At 42.4% G+C, this 18570-nt stretch overlaps 1 protein-coding gene across 12 annotated transcripts in view; it reads left to right on the top strand.

The window, feature by feature from the left end:
* The first annotated feature begins 943 nt into the window (after positions 1–943).
* Positions 944–18570, top strand: part of IKZF1 (IKAROS family zinc finger 1) — a 73509-nt gene continuing 55882 nt past the window's right edge. For 6 of the 12 annotated variants that reach the window (XM_074825508.1, XM_074825502.1, XM_074825495.1 and 3 more), the window contains exons 1-2: positions 1653–1730; positions 14914–14967. In XM_074825508.1, coding sequence (XP_074681609.1) covers positions 14928–14967 — 40 coding nt within the window. In that variant the 5' untranslated portion in view covers positions 1653–1730; positions 14914–14927. Of the gene's footprint in view, positions 1093–1167; positions 1187–1250; positions 1343–1483; positions 1561–1652; positions 1731–1766; positions 2437–8766; positions 8826–14913; positions 14968–18570 lie in introns of those variants that run through there. The other 6 variants (XM_074825461.1, XM_074825516.1, XM_074825475.1 and 3 more) reach the window with 6 other exon arrangements.

Raw genomic sequence — 18570 nt, 5'->3', positions numbered from 1 at the left:
GTGGCCACCGGAGCACAGGAGAGCAGCAAACAGCTCCTGAAAGTGACGTTCCTCCCGGGAGCGTTGATCCTTTTACTTCAAAATATGCAGACGCATGTACCTGTAGAAAGTTGCTGTGTTCCCTTGAGTTAACCAGCTTCTGCTTTTCAAGAGGGTGGTTGGTGAAGCTCTCCCTGCCTCTGTTTCCCAGTCTCTTGCTGAGGCAGAGCTCTTCGGGATTTCCCAGAGAAAGGTGCTAACTGCCAAGTGTACGGTGGCACCTTTTTGTGGATTTTTTTTCTTTTCTTTCTTTCTTTTTAATGCTGGGGTGTGATTCTACCCATCAAATGCTCGTTTCCCAGTGTGCAAACCTGCTGGAAGACATGGGAGCAGTCTGGAAGAAATAAGAGGAGAATTTGGCTCTGGGTTTCAACTCTGTCAGATCCATAAAGTCTGCTTATAGGCTGTAGTAAAAGGAGGGTTCTACATCTCTGTAAAGATGTAGTGAGAAAAATAAAAAAAAATAAAAATGAGAAGCAGTAGGTATACCTGCTGCATCTCGAGCGTACCCAGGTATTATCCCAGCTTGGGAAGCACACAGAAAACATGTCTGCAGAGCTGCTCCATGGGAAGGAGGGCCTGAAATAAATCTCCAGGTACTGTCTTGCCATTTCTGTTCTAAAAGAAGCCCAGCTTAGCTTTGGAGACCTCATTTTATTGTACAGTATAAACTTTTAGTAAGTATAGACGATTTCTGTTCGAAGAGCTTGCATTACAAGGCCCTGATCTTTCCAATGCTTACATGCTTGCTTAACTTTGCATCTCCAAATTGGCCCTTTTAAATCAATGAGATTACTCACGTGCATAAAGTTATGCATAATTTTTTTTTTATGTGAGAGCACAGATAAGGGTAGGATGTGAGAAAGGAAGTATTATTATCCTCATCTTGCAGATGAGGAACTGAAGCCCAGCAGAAATGAGATCCTGATCCTCCACAGAGTGCATATGCGCTTAATTCTTAAGCACATGAGTAATTTCCGCCGGGTTCACCGTGCCCTCTGGACTGAAGCGTAAGGGCTGGATTTCAGTGACTGGCTCTGCCACCTATTTTGAGTAAGTTACCTCGGTTCTGGTGCCGCGGTGTTGACCTCAAGCGCTTTAAAAGCGTGGGACGGGTTCTGCCCGGGGAGCGCTTGGCCAGGCGGAGGTAAAGGCGGGTGGTCTGTCCGCTCCAGCCGTGGCTCCGAGGCGTCACGGGTGGGTGCCTGCCTCTGACAGCGGGTGACACCCGCCGGGCCCGGGCGCTGCCAGCCCGGCTGAGAGACCTCTCGGGCCCGGGCGCCCCGCCAGAGCCCCTCGGCAGGTAAAACCCCTCCGCGGGAGGCGGCCCAGGCGGCCGCACCTGCGGGGCGGGGGCGCCGGCACCTGCGCGGGTGCGGAGCGGGCGGGGAGGGCGGGAGCGGCGGGGGAGGGACCGGGCGCGGAGCCGCCGCCCGCGGGGCAGCGCCGGCACATGGAGCGGCGCCGCGCCGCCACAGCTGCCGCCCGCCCCGGCCCCGGCCCCCGCCGCCGCGTAAGCAGGTACCGCGGGGCGGGGGGTCCCGGGCGGGCACCTGCCCCGGCGCCGGGGGTGGGCGGGGGGTCAGCCCCGAGCGGCGGCGGCGCGGGGGTGAGGAGGGGTCGCGGCGGGGCCGGCGCTGCCGGGGAGAAGTTGCCGGGAGCGTAAAGTAGGAGACTGCGGAGCCCAACAGGCAGGTCCTCCCGTCCCGTCCCATCCCATCCTTCCCCTCCTCCCCGTCCCACCCGCTTTTTTTTTTTTTTGCCTTTTTTTTTTAAATTTGAAAACATTGCGCGGCACTTTGAGTGTAATCCAGGCGTTTCGGAGCGTTTCCTTAAAATTTCAGAGATGAGTAGCCGTAAGGAGCTGGCCGAGAAGGGGTGTTCGCTGAGCGAAACGGGAGGGGGGAGGCGGGAGCGTCGCCCCCACGCAGGAGCGGGTGCGCACCGCTCTGTTTTCGCCTTCTCGAGTCAGCCGCGGCACTTCGGGTCATTCAAAGCTCGAGTTCAAATCGCTTGCGCCTGTAATTCGCAGAGGGGAGGCAGGTATGGAGGCTGTAAAAGCCATTAGGAACTCGTAAAATTAGCAGCCCCTGTGCGCTTGAGGGGAACGGAGAAGTTGCTGACTTCCGAATAGCGGTGCCACCAGAAGTTTTCCTCCTTTGCGATACAGCCTGTCATAGCTGGAGGTTTTCTTTCGCCCTGCTCTGCAAAGTTACCCTCTCTGTGAAGGGACGGTTTCGCCCTGTAGTCGTTACTAAAGAAGATGCCCGTAGTTAGAAACTGTGCGTGTGAAGAAACGACTTCCCACTGCAGCGGTCGATTCTAAGGAAACTTTTAATTTTGTGCTTCAAGAAACCTGATTACTTCTTGGATTACTTTTCTACCTTGGTCTAGAAGGTATGGTAACGCTGCCAGACATTGTGCAAAGCATTCTGCTTCCAAAATTGTTAAAAGTTAGTAATACTGTGTCAGAAAAAAAAAATTTGTAGCTTATGATTCCAAATTATCTCAAAAAAGTGATGTTTTGTGGAATGCAAGAATTTTTAGACTGGTATGGCCACTGGCTTAAACTATTTAAAGTATTGTAGAGGAATAGAATGTTGTTTCTTTTTCTTTTTCTCTTTTTTCTTTTTTTTTTTTTCTTCTCTTTTTTTCCTTGCACTGAGTCTGCATACACATATAAGTGCATGCAGTGTTTTCAGAGGACTTTGTGTGGGGATCAGAAGTCAGAATGAGAGCTTCCTGACTGGGTATTTTTCTTTTCAATAGCTAGATGCTACCAGGGTTACATCCATATGCATTTACTGTCCATCCATCCAACAAACACCCAAATGAGATAAACCAGGTATCTAATCCTGATTATATTTCATGCATTCACCTCAACAACCCATTTGCTAGACTTTAATAGTCTAGTTTTAAAATTGGAAGCTGTAATGCATCATAAGGGCCAAACCCTTTCAAAGACTCACTCCGTTAGCTTCAGTTGACTGCTCACATCAATTGTAACTTACGTGCATACTGGACTACCATGTAGTATGGTTCTCTATTAAACATTATAAATGATCACTGAAATGTAAGGAAAAAGCATATTAATATATTGCATTTAGAAATGAGTACTAAAATTCCTTCCAAATACTTCAAAAGACTTTATCTGAATCTGCTAAGCAGGGGCATGTTCTGAGGGGCTTGTGGCACTGCTCTCTTGTCTTACTAATGAATAGCACAGTTTAAGGTGTTCAGAGTCTTTGTGAAATACAAAAATTAAGGATGGGATGGCTTTCTTATGTGAAAATGTAGTTGCTTCTGAATTTTTCGAACCAAATTTTTGCTCTTAGGTAACTTTGTTTATTCTTCTTTCTCTTCTCTAATGATGGAAATTGTAAGTCAAAAAAGTGAGAATGAATTTGTTTGTGTTACCACGAAAGTGCCCAGTATTCCTCTTCTTGGGTTTAGTATAACAGCAACATATGGTAGTTCATAGTGTGCCCCTCTTCCAAAAGGTATCATTGCTCACATGCAGAAGCTTCTTTCTAATATTGACATGCTCTGCTTTGATTTCAACTCAGAAATGTTTGTTTTAAAAATGAATAAAAAATACAGGATATACTGCTTAGACTGCTGTATGCCCGTCCCCCCCCCCCCCCCCCCCCCTCAATCCTTAGCAAAGCTCTACCAAGTTTTAGTTTGATGGTTGTATGTCTTATTGCTTTATCAAAACATTTGAAATTGCTGCATGTGGACATGAGAAACTAAGCGTAGACCAAGTGCAAGACCAAGAACTCTTAAAATGATAGCTGTCCTTATCATAGCTCTCCTTAGCAGAACTGCATGGGGGAAGTGTCCAAAATACTGCAGACCACTGCACTTTCCTTAGTTCATGTTTCTATTATCCCAGACTCACTTCCAGCCTTAAAGATTTTCTCACAAATATTAATAGTGGTGACTATCCATGTGCTCTTTTCCATGGTTTGGGGGGTTTTTTTTGAGTAAAGTTCTAAACTCAGAACTTTATACTGTGAGTTTATAAAAAAAAAATTAGAAATTACATTCCTATAGATAAGCTAAATTTAAGATAAAAAGCCAAGGAGAAGGCAGGTTTATCCACCAAGTGAGAAGATTGACCAGACTGCAGTCAGTGGAAGTCCAGCGCTGGACATCCTCAGGAGCCAGGATTTCAAACCTAATGCACTGATACCTGCAAGAGTCCTCTACCTCCTGGGTCTGGCTTCCAGGGGAAGCAACAGGAACACAGAGGCATGATGTGGAATTGTACTGACTGTCCTAATTCAGTCACGAAGGACTGGTGAACTCCGGTAACTAAAGAGGAATCACTAATTCTCTGGCAAAAACATAATGATGGGAAGACAGGGCAGAGGACTCTTGTCTCTTTGCCATTCATACTCCCAGTAACTGGAGAAGCGTAGACACTGATTCTGTATGTATCATTTATCCCAGCTGAGTACTTCTCAGGGTGGCTACCTAACTCCAAGTGAGCAAAGCAAGTTGGTGTATTTTTAGCAGGTCCCATATTCACGAGTTGCCGTAGAGAGACAAGCTTGTCATACACCTGTGACTTTCCACCTCAGCTCCCGGCTGCCAGTGCTCACTCCGGGAATGGTCTGGTTGCATGTTTCCTTATATAAGCATGAATGACACCTTTGTCGTTTGTGTTACATGCAGTGTACAATAAAAAATGCAATAGTCTCCATCTCGGCATTACTGTAGCAGTTTTCCTTTCCGTTGTGGACCCTAATACCAAAAACCTGGTCTGCTTGCTGCTTCCACTGCATAGCAATGCAGAAATGTAAGCGGAGAATCAATCCACAGAGTTTTACAACAATGCAAAACTTGTTTCTCATCATTAAAATTGGTTAACTCCAAAATGAAGCCAAAAACATTTCCAGACATATTTTATTTGAGCTTAGGTACTTCTTAACACTAACACCACAATCTTGCAGAAAACAAGAAAATGGGTCCAGTCTGTATTTCAGCAACAGAAAACGAGGGCATAATGAATTGTATGCTGTTCTGGCAGATCGTTTTTGGCAATGTTTTCTTAAAAAGTCCAGAGGATATCAAAAGTCATGGATCACAGCCTAATTGTGTGGCTCTTTGTCAGGAAAAACTTCCACTGAAGACTTGTGGGATTTTTTTTTTTCCCCACTCCTGTTTTATGTGCAAGAAGAGCTGAGTCCATAGTGAATTATATTGTTTTTCAGTCAAGATTCACATATGTACTTGATTACATTTTGACCAGTCATTACTTTCTACTATTATTAAAAGTAATAGAATTAGACCAAAGAAAACATAGTAAAGTAGTAAAATGTAGTGTAGCAATAATGCAATCTTTGGAAAAAGTTGTCATCCTTACGAGCATAAGGTGGGATGCGCTCCTGGCACTGTAGTGGGCTCCCTTGGAATTCCCCTCCCAAGAGATAAAACCCACTTTTCTAGGAAGTATAAAATCACACAGGAAGAAAGTTTTGGGAATGGTTCTTTCTTCTCAAAATCCTTCTCAAAAAAAAAAAAAAAAAAATGAGAGGGGAGAAGGCTGTGCTGCTGGACAAATGCTGTTGGGTTAAATGCAGTTGCTAGATACCGTCAGAAGGATACTGGGAATACATTATGTCAGTTGTGGAGTGAAAGGTAAGGGCTCTCATCAGTTTCTCTGGGACTACGTTTCTTTGGAAAGCCTTTTTAAATGCTTACAACTCAATGCAAGAGTCAAAAGAGGAAAGACCTATTCCTCACTGGTATTTTTTTCTGTAATACAAAGATTATTTGTTTTCTCCTGCTGGAGGGGAACAGCATTTAGAGACGAGTGTGAACTCCATCTGGGACAAGATAGGCAGCCTCAGTTTTGTCAGCTTTACGGCAACTTTTAAACAGGAGTCTAAATACCTTCCACTCATCCAATGTAGCTGCAGGAGTTTTATCTCCCTAGTGGCTATCCAGCAAAAAGGACTGACTTAGCTGGGAAACTCCCTGCTTCCAAGGTCAACTGTGCTTTGTTGTCCCAACGTCTGTAATCTATACCTAAACATAACTACAACTTGGAGTCAACAAGAGTTTTGTTTGCTCCCTAAATTTAAACAGAATTATGTTAGCCCCCGAGGGTATGTTGTGATGCATCTTCATTAAAAGCTCAACAGCTTCTGCCTCACCCTCTCCTCTAAGACACACCTTCCTCTGTGCTTTAAACTGGTGAACAAGACGAGATTGCAGGGTTTTTTTACACTGAGCAGGTCACTACCAACACAGTGTGGTGACTGCAAAGGTAGGTCCTAGTCCTGAAGAGATACATACATGTTCTTAGCTCTGTTTGTACCATTGCAAATTCATGGGAATAGGACAGTGCAGGTTTGGGACCTGCATGGCACGTTCACGCTTCTTGTATAAATGCCTCAAAAGGCCATTCAGACTGCAGTTTTTGAAGAGCGGTCGCACTGAAATTGTCACATTTTTTTAAGCTATGGGAACTGTCCACTCCTTTAGCTTATTTTGAAGTGTATTTCATGTGAAAGATTTACATTTCTTCTTCTGATTCCAATTGCTCTAGCTTTCGCAGTAAAAGAGAAACTTGCTCTGTAAGATAGATCTGACTCCCCGCTGCATTGCTTCATTTTCCCGCTTGTGTCAACTCACTGAACACAGTGGAGCAATTGCAGTATAAAGCTGGAAATGTCCATAGTGGATTGGGTCCTAAATATTTGCAAAAGCAGAGTGAGTTAACTCAAACATGTAGTGTGGAGAAACTTGCTAATTCATTTCAATTATAGTAATTTTAGGAGATATTTTTAGGTTTATTTTGTGGGGGGCAGATCACACAGATCTCTAATACGTCTATTCAGGCTGATAATGTCCTTTAATAATCCGTAACAGCTTGAACAGTTTGAAGGGAAATTAGGAAGCAATTCTGTGATCGTGAAGCAGTTATTGAAACCTGCTATAATTCGGACAGCTTGACTACTGATATATAGTTGGTGATACTTGGCAATAACAATTCTAGACATAAAGGGATCCTTTTATGTTTGCTCTATTGTGTATTTAGATATGCTGTGCTAAGGACATCCTACGCTTTTTAAATCATGTATGTATGGATACAAAAAGTACAGGTTTGCATCTGCTGCTTGCCTTCTCTCAAGTAAGAGCCCTGGAAGAATATCCAGGAGCTCAATTTGGCCACTTGAGAATGTGCTATATTCTTAGATTGAGTGCCCTAATTTATACACCTCACCTTTTTTCAGTCAGTTTATTTACAAGATGGAAATGTGTGCATTTTCTTTGTCATGGTGAATTTATTCCACTTTTCTGCTTGATTTTTAGTGAATAAAGGTGACAGAGTTTAATGTGTTAATAAAATGTGGTCTTAATTAGGAAAATTACCTTCATATTTTTCTCATATTGTGGAAACAATTTATAATGACTCAGGTTGCAATTCAAAAACTTGAAGGAAGAACATTTTTCATATTTGCAGTGATATTAAGTCCAGTAATTTGCACACAGTCAATAAAAGGATGAGTTTTTTTATTACCTCCTTTAACGATGAGTTCGTACATGAATATAGCTCAAACACAGTAGAATGCTAAGAATAGTGCATATTCAAAACAAATACATGCATAGAAGATGCACTTTTAATCATTTGTCAGTGCTTTGAAAAAGAATTCCCGAAGAAGAGAGAATTATGTAGGATTTTTGAGACAACTTTTTTTACACCCCCACAATTGTTCACTAACACGGAAATTAATTTTACATGTGCCAGACGTATAAATGTTTCACATCTGCACTGTTAGCAGAGTTCTTTTCTTAATCTTGTGTGTTGAATTACAGTGCTTCCTTCATTTTGCAGACAGGAGCTTTCCATTGAAATTTGACTGTATGCTCATAATTGTATTGTCAACTCGTGTAGTTAACCAGAATTTACACTAAGCAGGAATAGAGAAACGACTGAATAAACTAAACATCTCCCTAGACTTTGTAGAAAAAGCTGAATATGGGATTCGTGTAGAGGGAGAGAAACTGATCCACTTAGTTTTAACCTTTTTTCTGTTTTAATGCAGTCCTTTAAAAGACCTGGAGTGTTTGTTTTTTTAAGAAAACAGAAGTGGAAGGACACTGAAGTGCTCATTATTACTCTCAGTTTTTAGTTTTCAGAAAGGACCACCCCTCATCTTTGTAGTTATTATTTACATTGAGTTGTGTGATGAGGCGGAAATTAAAAATAGAATTAAAATGGTTCTAAAGTAGAGTCATTCACAGAGATTGTGAAGTCTAGCATAATAAATTACAATAATAAAGCTAATTATCAGCTGCTTGCTGAGATATTGGACGCTTTTAATTAAAACTGGTTTGTAGGATTCTAGCAATTTTCTTCAAGTATTTCCACTGGTTGTGCAATACATACTACCTTTTAACCTGTATTTAACAGCCTTCCTGTTGTGTGTTCAGCCATATGTAGCACATTCGTAAGTGAAGTTAAAAGTCTATTAAAAAAAAAAAAAAAGATTAGGTCTTTTGTTTAAAAGGAAACTAAATGTTAAATACATTTACAGGGGTGTCTTTATTCATCTCTTCTCCTGGTTGTTGGTTCAAACTCATTGACTTTGGTGGATCCAAGAGGCTTTGTGCTGCTAGGTTGAGCCCCTCTGGTGCAATTAGAAATGCAGCTGTATTATCATTCTGCAGGTAGATGCAACTCCCAACTTAAAACCCAAAAGACTGATGACACATACATGATGACACATATCACTCCTAACCTGTTGTTAATGTGCAAATTCTCCTGTCAGGTATGTTAAAGGCTATAGGTGTTCAACTGTACTGTGTTTTTCAGGCTGCAGCTGTTTTTGCTTTATTGATTTATGTATTAAACTTCTCTTTATATGTTGTGGTTGGTTGAATCTAGGACCCATTTTAGGAGCTTTTCTTCAATTTAGGTTGTGAAGTGGGTTGGGGTTTTATGTTTTTGGTTGTTGGTTTGGACTTTTAGTTTGCCAAAGCTGCAGCCTGTGTGATGAGGAGCCAATGAGACATGTCAAAGACCACAAAGACGAGACATGCTCGCACAGGAGTGCTCCGTTAGGGCCAGCTGCTCCAATGACCTGTGCGAGCTGTCCCTTTTCCTGCCGTGGGGCTGCTTGCACAAGCAGGGGTTGCGAAATCAGCCCTTTCCCCGCGGTGGCTGTGGAAGCGAGGCTGGGGTTTGCCTCTTCGCTTGTTTTATCACAGTTAACCCAGAGCTGCTGCCGCTGAGGAACGTGTGTTCCCCTCTCTTTTTGTATTTGCAAAAGCACCTGCAGAACACCAGGTCCCTTGTAGAAGGTTTCTTCTCCCCCACTCCAGACTTTGTAAGCGCTCATATTTTCTGTTCTGAGGCTTCATGGAAAAGCATATGTGCCCCCACGGGGTACACTCAAGACAGAAGTGTTCCTTCAGGGACCTTGCAGCAAGGCTACACCTACAGATGGTCAGGAAACACGCAGCTGGACGAGGTGTACGTTTGTGGACTCCTTGCAGCACCAGAAGCAGAGCTATCTGTAGATGAAGGGACAGCTCTGAGTTTGGGTATGCTGGTCTTAAGTCCAAAGTGGCCCCACAAATGTCAAAATTTGTGATTTCATTTCCATACCATAAGTGAGGTCCATTGTGCTGAGCGTGAAGCACGTGTTGTCCCAGAGAAGTCAGTGCATATGTAGCTTGGGAAACAGAAGAAAACAAAATGTCTAGTCTTTGGCATTGGATTAGGTCATTCCATTGAATTGTATCAATGGCCCAATCTTGCAATTTTTTAATATCCTAAGAGAACAGGGTTTGTAGAAGGACTGACATGCTTACGCGTTTGTTTGAACTGATAAAACACTGTATAAATGCTAAGCATTCATTTTCTTGACAAGGAGGTTTACTTTTGAATTTACATTGTAAAACAGGAGATGAAATAATAAACCAAGACTTGCAAATAATTAATTTGCTGTATTCTGGAAGATTAGAAAATCTTGACCTTGCAATGATGTCTTCCTATTTACACCTGGAATCCTAAAAGGTCCCAGATCTACTTCTGGTTGTAATTGGCACCACGTATAAATGGAGCAGTACCTCAGTGATTCGCAGGACATATTTTGAAATATTCTTAAGACATAGCACAAGTTATATTGTAGTGAGAGTTGCAAGGAGGAAAGTCAGTCACGTATTCAGCCCATTCTTTGGGGTCAAGATTGTAACATGGAAAAATGCCAACTAATTTAAATCCAAAATCTTAACTGAGTATGGTCAGTTAAGTGCTTCTTTATTTAAAACAAAATCAACATAGCCTTTCAGGTTTTTTGTGTGTTGATTGTTAATTAGCTTAAGATTGCAACATTTGATTCTTTTTCCAAAGCATTATAATAGCTTCATCTGTGAATTTGTTATTTGGAGTCTGAAGAGGAAAGCATACAGTTTTATAGTTCTGTATCTGAAAAGAAGATATTTCAAAAAGAATTTTGAAGGGGGCTTTGTAGCTCTTTCAATAAGGGGGCAAACTTTGAAGTTATTTGGCTTCCCAAATAGAAGAAATACCTAGTATCATGTAGGTGCTGATCCCTTTCTTGCTATAAATGAGAGCTACACATGTTCAGCATTTGAGAGCAAGATTGCTTTGGTCAGCTGCCCACCCAGCTTTTGACTTCTAAATTCAGGCTCCTAAATCAGCTGCTAGCCTAAATAAATGTGACTGCATTGAAGACAGTGAAGTCATACACTCTTCTTATGCTAGTAATAAATTTGATTCTGTAGATACCATTTACAAATTGCAAAACAATTCTTTTTCTTGCCAAAACGGACAGTTATTTCATGTCATAAACATTTCTAAAACAGTGTTCTTTTCAATAAATCTTTGTAAAGATCTATTAATTTACAAACTGATATCAAGTTGATTGGTGCAAACCCTTATATCTGTACATAGGGCTCTCTTGCTTTCCAGAAAGTCAGTGACATTTCTGCTGATTCTAGAGCAGAGGAGGAAAGGGAGGAAAAACAGGTTATAGTTTCCTATTCATAGGTTTACCATACCAAAGGCAAAAAGGTAAATTCTACTCTTAGTACGTAAAATTTAGCCCAAGACACATTATGCCCAAGTCCAGTGTAAAAAACCTTTTAACAGTCACAGAGCCAAACCCAACGCACTGCTGTCATTGCAGAGGTGGGTGAGGGGGTGGGGTGGGTGGGGTGGTGTCCTGTCATGTATTCTTTGCTAAATCAAAGCCTAAGCTGAAGGTAGCTGGAATTTCATTAGTATTTAACAGGTATCACAGAATCATCTAGGTCGGAAAGGACCTTGAAGATCATCTAGTCCAACCTTTTACCTAGTACTGACAGATCCCAACTACACCATATCCCCAAGCGCTATGTCGACCCGCCTCTTAAACACCTCCAGGGATGGGGACTCCACCACCTCCCTGGGCAGCCCATTCCAATGCCTAACAACCCCTTCTGTAAAGAAATACTTCCTAATATCCAGTCTAAACCCTCCCTGGTGCAACTTGAGGCCATTCCCTCTTGTCCTATCGCTTATTACTTGGTTAAAGAGACTCATCCCCAGCTCTCTGCAACCTCCTTTCAGGTAGCTGTAGAGGGCGATGAGGTCTCCCCTCAGCCTCCTCTTCTCCAGACTAAACAACCCCAGTTCCCTCAGCTGCTCCTCGTATGACACATGCTCCAGACCCTTCACCAGCTTCGTTGCCCTTCTCTGGACGCGCTCGAGTAATTCGATGTCCTTTTTGTAGTGAGGGGCCCAAAACCGAACACAATAATCAAGGTGCGGCCTCACCAGTGCCGAGTACAGGGGTAAGATCACTTCCCTGTCCCTGCTGGCCAAGCTATTTCTGATACAAGCCATGATGCCATTGGCCTTCTTGGCCACCTGGGCACACTGCTGGCTCATGTTTAGCCAGCTGTCAATCAACACCCCCAGGTCCCATCACAGGACACTGTGGTGTTAGAGTACAATTTTTCCCTGGGAGGGATTCAAAACCCCCTTTAGGATTTTTTAAAGGTTTTTTTGCTTTTATCAATTTGCTTAGTGCTTGTGGATCTTAATCTACATTTAGGAACCATGCTTAATTATTCTAAGTAATCGTTAGGAGAAAAAAATCTTTCCCTCATCACTTTTCCACCAGCTCTATTTTCTCTCTGTGTTTTATCCCTGGGAAATGGATCAGCTTTGCCAAATGTCCTAAAATCACCTAATTCAATGATAAACCCTGAAGTCATGTCTTTAAGGACTGAGGGCATCTGTTTCAGGACAGGCAGTCATCCAACCTCACAGAAAGCAAGCCTTGAAGTATTTCACTAAAAAAAATAAAACTGTACTCCAGTTTACCTCCATTAAAAACAAATAAACAAACAAACAAAAACCCCAAAACAATCGATACTCTAGTTTACCTCTCCATTTAAGAATTGGGAAGTGTTTCAAACTTAATTCTGTCTGATGGCAGTGAGAGTTAGGAAGGAGTACAGCTGAGAAGTGTGCTGCTTAAGTTGCAGAAGTGCTGACTGTAAAGCTTATCGTACCAAAGGCAGGTAAATTCAGGAATACAAAAATAGAGGACATTTTCTCGTTTGCCACCTCCTCCCCTTGTCACTCCTCTAACAATAGGGAGAAGGCAGGTGCAGTCAGAATAAAGTGCCCTTCATGATTGTGGCTCCCTTCTGGTGGGTATTTTCTTGGGATGTTTTCACTCGTTGGTTGGGGTTCACTGTACTCTGTGTAAAAATATGTAGTAATCAACTTTATTAATAGTAGCCAGGTGACCCTCAAAGTCAGTAATAGATCCACAGGCATTTCTTTTTTCTTCCTTTTTGTTCAGTCATGCTTGCAGGAGAAATAAGGGACTATACCGAGCACTTGTACCATATCACCTGCTATAAATACACCACATTTCCAGTAACTGAGCAGGCTACCATTATAGGGTTTTCCCTCCTGCAAGAGAAGCTGCATTTCCCACTGACCATTAAAAATGGACCTGTTGAAAGATCTTCAGTCCCATAGGAACTGATGCAAATTGTTGAGTTGTAGGTGGCTTTTTGTGCTTTGCATGGCTGTACTCATTTCTGAGAACTATATATAGACGTTAAACAAATTGCTTGTCTGATATAAAAGTTTAAGAGCAGAATAAAGCAAGGCTGAGAATTATTGGATATTAAGCAGTGCTATGGTACATGTGCAACAGGCAGAATGCTCTGTGAGAAGACAAAACTTTTTTTGCAAACTGCACAGACCAAAATCTGTTCCCCAACCTATCTGTTGGCAGTCCTGCAGTCTACATGCTCTCTTTTTGCAAGTCTAGCATGGACCTGGTGAGGGAAGCCAGCTTTTGCAAGAGGAAGGCGGCAGTATATTGGGTCTCAGATGAACTGATGACATTCAGAAGCAAGTGATGAGACCATAAAACTTATGAAATTAATAAATATGACCATGGCTATTGTGCTTTCCCACTGCAGCTTGTTGGGTAGCAGGTTGAAGATTTTATTTGGAAAAAAGATTTTGGAAGTTGGGCTAAAAAGGTTAGGATAAGGTTTGAACCCTTTCTGTAGGAACTCAAGCCACATCCTCATTTGCTTCTAACTATCAAGAAAACGCATCTTTAATTCCAGGAAATAGGGTTAATGGGGCAGGTGTCTCAGTTACAAGGAACAGCAAAGAGTTAGCGCCTCTGCTTGGTAGGATGGGAAGCCAGCCATACCAGCTGAAGACGTGACCTAGCATACCATGGCTGAACAAAGAGCTTGTAGGCTTTGTGTCCCCTCCCCACCTGAGGCTACCTCAGCTGCCCACGCCATACTTCAGAGTGGGGACCAGGTTGTGCTGGGACTACCTGCTCCGGCAGCACATCTATTATCCAAGGGGCCACCAGCTGTCCACAGTTGGTGCTCGAGCCCTGGGACCTACAGGGTCCCCTTCCGACTGAAAACCTGAATTTTGTTTCTACCCCACTAACCCTCCGCACGCTGCTCCCTGGTGCTTGTGGTCACTGGTTGCTCGCTCCTCAGAAGATGGTGTGTTGCAAGCAGAGGGCAGGAGCTTCCCGGTATCGCTCGCCGTGCCGTGGAGCCAGCCATCTGTCAGCAAAACAGGAAGGCACGGGTTCCCTTTCCCTCCTGGGCTTGTTTCGCTATTTTCGGGAGCTGTACTTCTCCCCATGCAGCGCCGGACTGGTGCGGTCTGAAGGAAGGGCTCCCGGGCGAGCGAGGGGCCAAAGCCTGAAGCTGCTGCTCTGCCCATCTGCCGTGGCTGGAGGTGTATTCATTATTAATGGAGGTAGTGGCGGTTGCTGCTCAGATATGCAGCCCTGCCTGGGTAAATGAGACATTCTTCAGCAAATTGCTTCGTTTTTTGATTGCTGATTGTACGCGTGTCACCAAGCTGACTCAAGGTTCATCGATGCATGCTCAGTAAATTAGAAAGAACATAACTATGGATCAACCAAGAGAATGAATTCTGTGCCTACAATGACCCAGGGCCATTTAATTTTCTGCTTAATTTTGTTGCAGTCAGTTTGCATTTTGGGTTATTATGCAGTAGGAAATTAACAATAAATAACAAATTTGGTCCTCCTGTGCTTGTAATGATATTTTTATAAATCTTTGTAATGCTGTTTTTAAAAGGATCAAGGTCTGTGCCAGTCTGATACTCCAGCAAGTATGCAGGGAGGAAATAAAGAGAAAAATACATTATTCTTCCCAGATAATCTTATAGTTAAATAGCAAAGGGGTTTTTTTTTTTTTCCTTTCCCCTTCTTTCTCCTTCTCTGTGTGCGTGGGGTGGGTTTTTTTTTTTTCTTTTTCTGTGTGTGTATGTGTGTGCTATTTTGCATTAACTTAAGGCTCTTCCTCTCTTCTCAGATAACTTGAGGAAAATGGAAACAGATGAGGCTCAAGATATGTCCCAGGTTTCAGGTGAGGTCCTTAAAGAATACTTCTACAAAGAAAATCCTGAATTCCTGCTCATCTTTCTAGCACAGTACAATGTTTTTCTTGTTCTCAATAAAATTGCTTTGGGTCTTTTTTTAAAACCAGAGTGGGAATTAAGATATAATTAATGCTATCACTTGATATCAAGCCCAACAGTGCATGGATTTTTTAAAAGGAACTGGGTAAATAAAGAAGTCAAGGGAATTTAGAAACATAGATGTAATTTTGCATTAAACCTGTGGTAGCATACCCCTGAAGCATGGTCAGGTGCATATTTACACTCTTTCTTCTGGGAGCAAAATTCTGATTGTTATAAAATAAATATAGAACAAACAAAGTTCACCAGGTGGGAAGGGACAAATACTAATTAAAAGCAAAAAAACTGTATTTAAAACATAGGGTTATTTGGCTTTTCCCAGAGCATTCAGTTTTACTTATAAACACTTAGGAAAAAAAAAAAAAAGAAAAAAAAAAGGACTGATTGACATGAGGCTTTATGCTTGTAACTGGTTTTGTCCAAGATGATAATATTTCAAAAAATTTTTAAGCAGCAGGGAAGTTAGGTTTCTAAAATTTGCCCTGTAGTGGCATGGATAGGATTTTACAGTCTTACCCTGTATTGATATTCCTATGAAGGGTTTTATTCTAAACTTCCTTGGAAATGAGTTCCTTAAAAAAGTGGCTTAACAAGATAATACATATTCCCCGCAGATGAATAACGGCAAGTTAGTCTCTTTTCTAGTTTCCCTAATATGTTGGCAGCTGCAACAGTTAATGGCTTTCAGTTTTCACTTTTAGTGTTCAGCCTGGAGCACTGCAGCCCCATCCCCAAGATGGCTCCAGGCAGATACCTGGGCTGAGGCTCTTTCTTAAGAGGCAGCTCTTGGGCACTGCCGGCTCAGGACCTGGAGGCCAGTCATAGGAGACCATGAAGGTCTGAGTGCAGTGTGGGTGGCTAGGTCATGGTTTTTTTCTGAAATATATGAACACAATTTCTTTTTTTTTTTTTCTCCCTCCTTTTTAAAAATGTTGAGTTTTCTCAAAAATTAGAACCCAGAAATTTTAGTGTCATTTGAAAATTGAAAATCAAAGATATTTTCTGTCTGAAAGAACAACAATATAATAATCCTTCATGCCAACAGAAGTTTACCAATTACATTTAGTACAGGAAAGTCATTCCTCATCAGCCCTGTGGAGGCATGTTGCACTCCCCTCCTCAGGTAACAATTTTAAAATTGCAACTGGATATACTTACACATCAGTGTTTTGTTGCATGCTGAAACAATTTGTAAATGAAACAAAACCTGTCCTATACATGATGTGCTTGGAGCATGTGTGGCCTAGGCAGAAAAAACAGTGGGGTTTTAATCCTTTATGCAGACAAAGTATCGTGGGTCTGCTCGGAGCAGCGAGAGGCGCTGTGATCCAAGCCCAGCTCCTCTGCCTGCTGCAGAAACCCCTTCCTGCCTTGTGTGAGGTCCTGGGGCCAGGAGCACCGACCTGCTCTTTCTCTGCAGCAGCACAGGCCCCCCTGGATACCCACACCTAACCTTTGTGGTATTCTTTACAACAGCGTTACTTTGAGCTCCACACCTGCTGCTTCTTACCAGAGCATTGCTTTTTTCACTTTTGACATGGAGAGGAGCAGTGTGGGAGATGCTGCCTTGAGTCAAGGAGCGGATTAGAAGGTCACACACTTTGCCTTCCTTATGGTCTGCCTCTCTCCTCGAGAGGGAAGATTTGCAAGAAACTTCACCATTTTGAATGTTTCTGTACATGTAAACATATACATAATATATGTATATAATTTGTAGCTCTCAAAATTTTTCCAGGATTTGAACTACTGTAGTACCTTCCTGTGAGCTTTAGCTTTTCAGCAAATCATGCTGATGGGAATAGTATTATTCTGTGATGAGAGAGGGTTCTCTTAAAAAAAAAAAAAAAAAATCAGTGTAAGAGGAATTTTACCTCTGATAAGAGTTAGCCCTACATAAACAGTTTACAGGGGAAAAAAAATCTGCTTTGAACTCTTCCTGCTGTTTCTGTCACTGAGCATCTGGTACTTTCTGTGAGCAGAGGCTGTGAGTTGTATGGGTTTGTTAGCTGGATTTGTGAACAACTGGTCAAAGAAAGAACTTGCTAATTTACTTTCATTTATGATCTGAGTTGTGTGTGAACTCAGTCTTCTGGAAACAGGAGTTTGTCAGATTAGGTTCCACAGATATTGGTTCTTCGTAAGCTCTTACTAGACCTCAAAAGTAGAGGATCTGAAGGTACAGGAATGTTACCTACTTCTTTCTCATAGTCTGGTGAATCCAGAAAGGAGTTTTCTCCTTCTTCTCCTGGGGTTCTGTATGCTTCTGGGATGCTTCCTTGCATGATGAGAGAGTTCTACTATATATTGGGAGCCAGTTAGACAATTGCACAGTTTCAGGAGTGTGAGATGGTCTTGTCAGCTGAAAAACACTTTTATTTATTTCTCCTGGTCTGTGAGTAGTGCTCATCAGGTGTAGCTTGCTCTCTGACCCTAAGGAATTAGGTGACTTGGTTCACTAGCACACTTGTTTGTGTTTTAAAAAAAAATGAATTAAGAAATAAAATCAGTTTAGGGGGTTTCTTTGGGGGTTTTGTTTTGGTTTTTAACCCAGAAATAAAATAGGTCCGTAGAAACAGTCTTCTCAGCTCAAAAGCAGTGTTTTGCAGCCATGTGCTTTGTGCAGCTGTAGCTGACCCAGGTGTGGCAGGGGCAAGCTGGGCCAAGACAGTATAAAACTAGCATGAGTGAGCCAAACCCTGCATGCACACAGGCATTCCCACTTCTGGGAATCCAGGCATGGCTGGCTCCTGGAGGAACTGAAATACTGTGTGACTAGCACAGAGTTCACACTTTTTATTTTTCTCCTGAAAGTGATATTTCATGAGGCAAGCAGTTGCAGTTCTGAAATGAGGAGAGAGCTGACATACATTTAACCAAACGGTATCCGGCACCCATACAAGAGAGTCAGAAAACACAGATAATATCTCACTTAACAAGCAGTATTTTTCCTGCCTTTTTTTTTCTTTTTTTCTCAGTTCTAGGGCCTGACAGTTAAGGAAGGTGAAAAAACAGTACAAATGTTTCCACATCTAACATAAAAAGATCCCCTAGCACCGACGAAGCTGTGCCACCCTCTGCAAAAGCAGGAAGAAGAGTTTTGCATTTGATGTTCTTGCTAGGTCCTGGGAGGGTGGAAATGAGTGTAATCTGGGCTGGTATCTCCCACCTGAGATCCTGACCTCTGTCCCAGAGTTACCCTCTTCTCATCACTGGAGGTTTAAGGTTCTAGCACTGAAAAGGGAATGTGAACTAGGTTGTGACTCTCATCCAGAAAAATGTGCATGTTGTTTTTCTTGCATAACTTCTCCAGTGATTCTATTGTTTCCATAGGAAACAACCTCTGGTATTAAATACTCCCTACATTAGTTTGCAAAAGGATAGAAAATGAGATTTCTGTAAGAAATCTTGCCCTGGCTTTCTTTTTAACAGTCATAGCTCCAGCAGCCCCCACCTGGCATGAACTCAGTTGCTCTCAGAACTGAATGGAGGTG

This window comes from Strix aluco, chromosome 1 (assembly GCF_031877795.1).
Source record: "Strix aluco isolate bStrAlu1 chromosome 1, bStrAlu1.hap1, whole genome shotgun sequence".
Classification (NCBI taxonomy): domain Eukaryota; kingdom Metazoa; phylum Chordata; class Aves; order Strigiformes; family Strigidae; genus Strix; species Strix aluco.
Note: the sequence above shows the minus strand (reverse complement) of the source record. Positions and strands in the feature narration are given on the sequence as shown.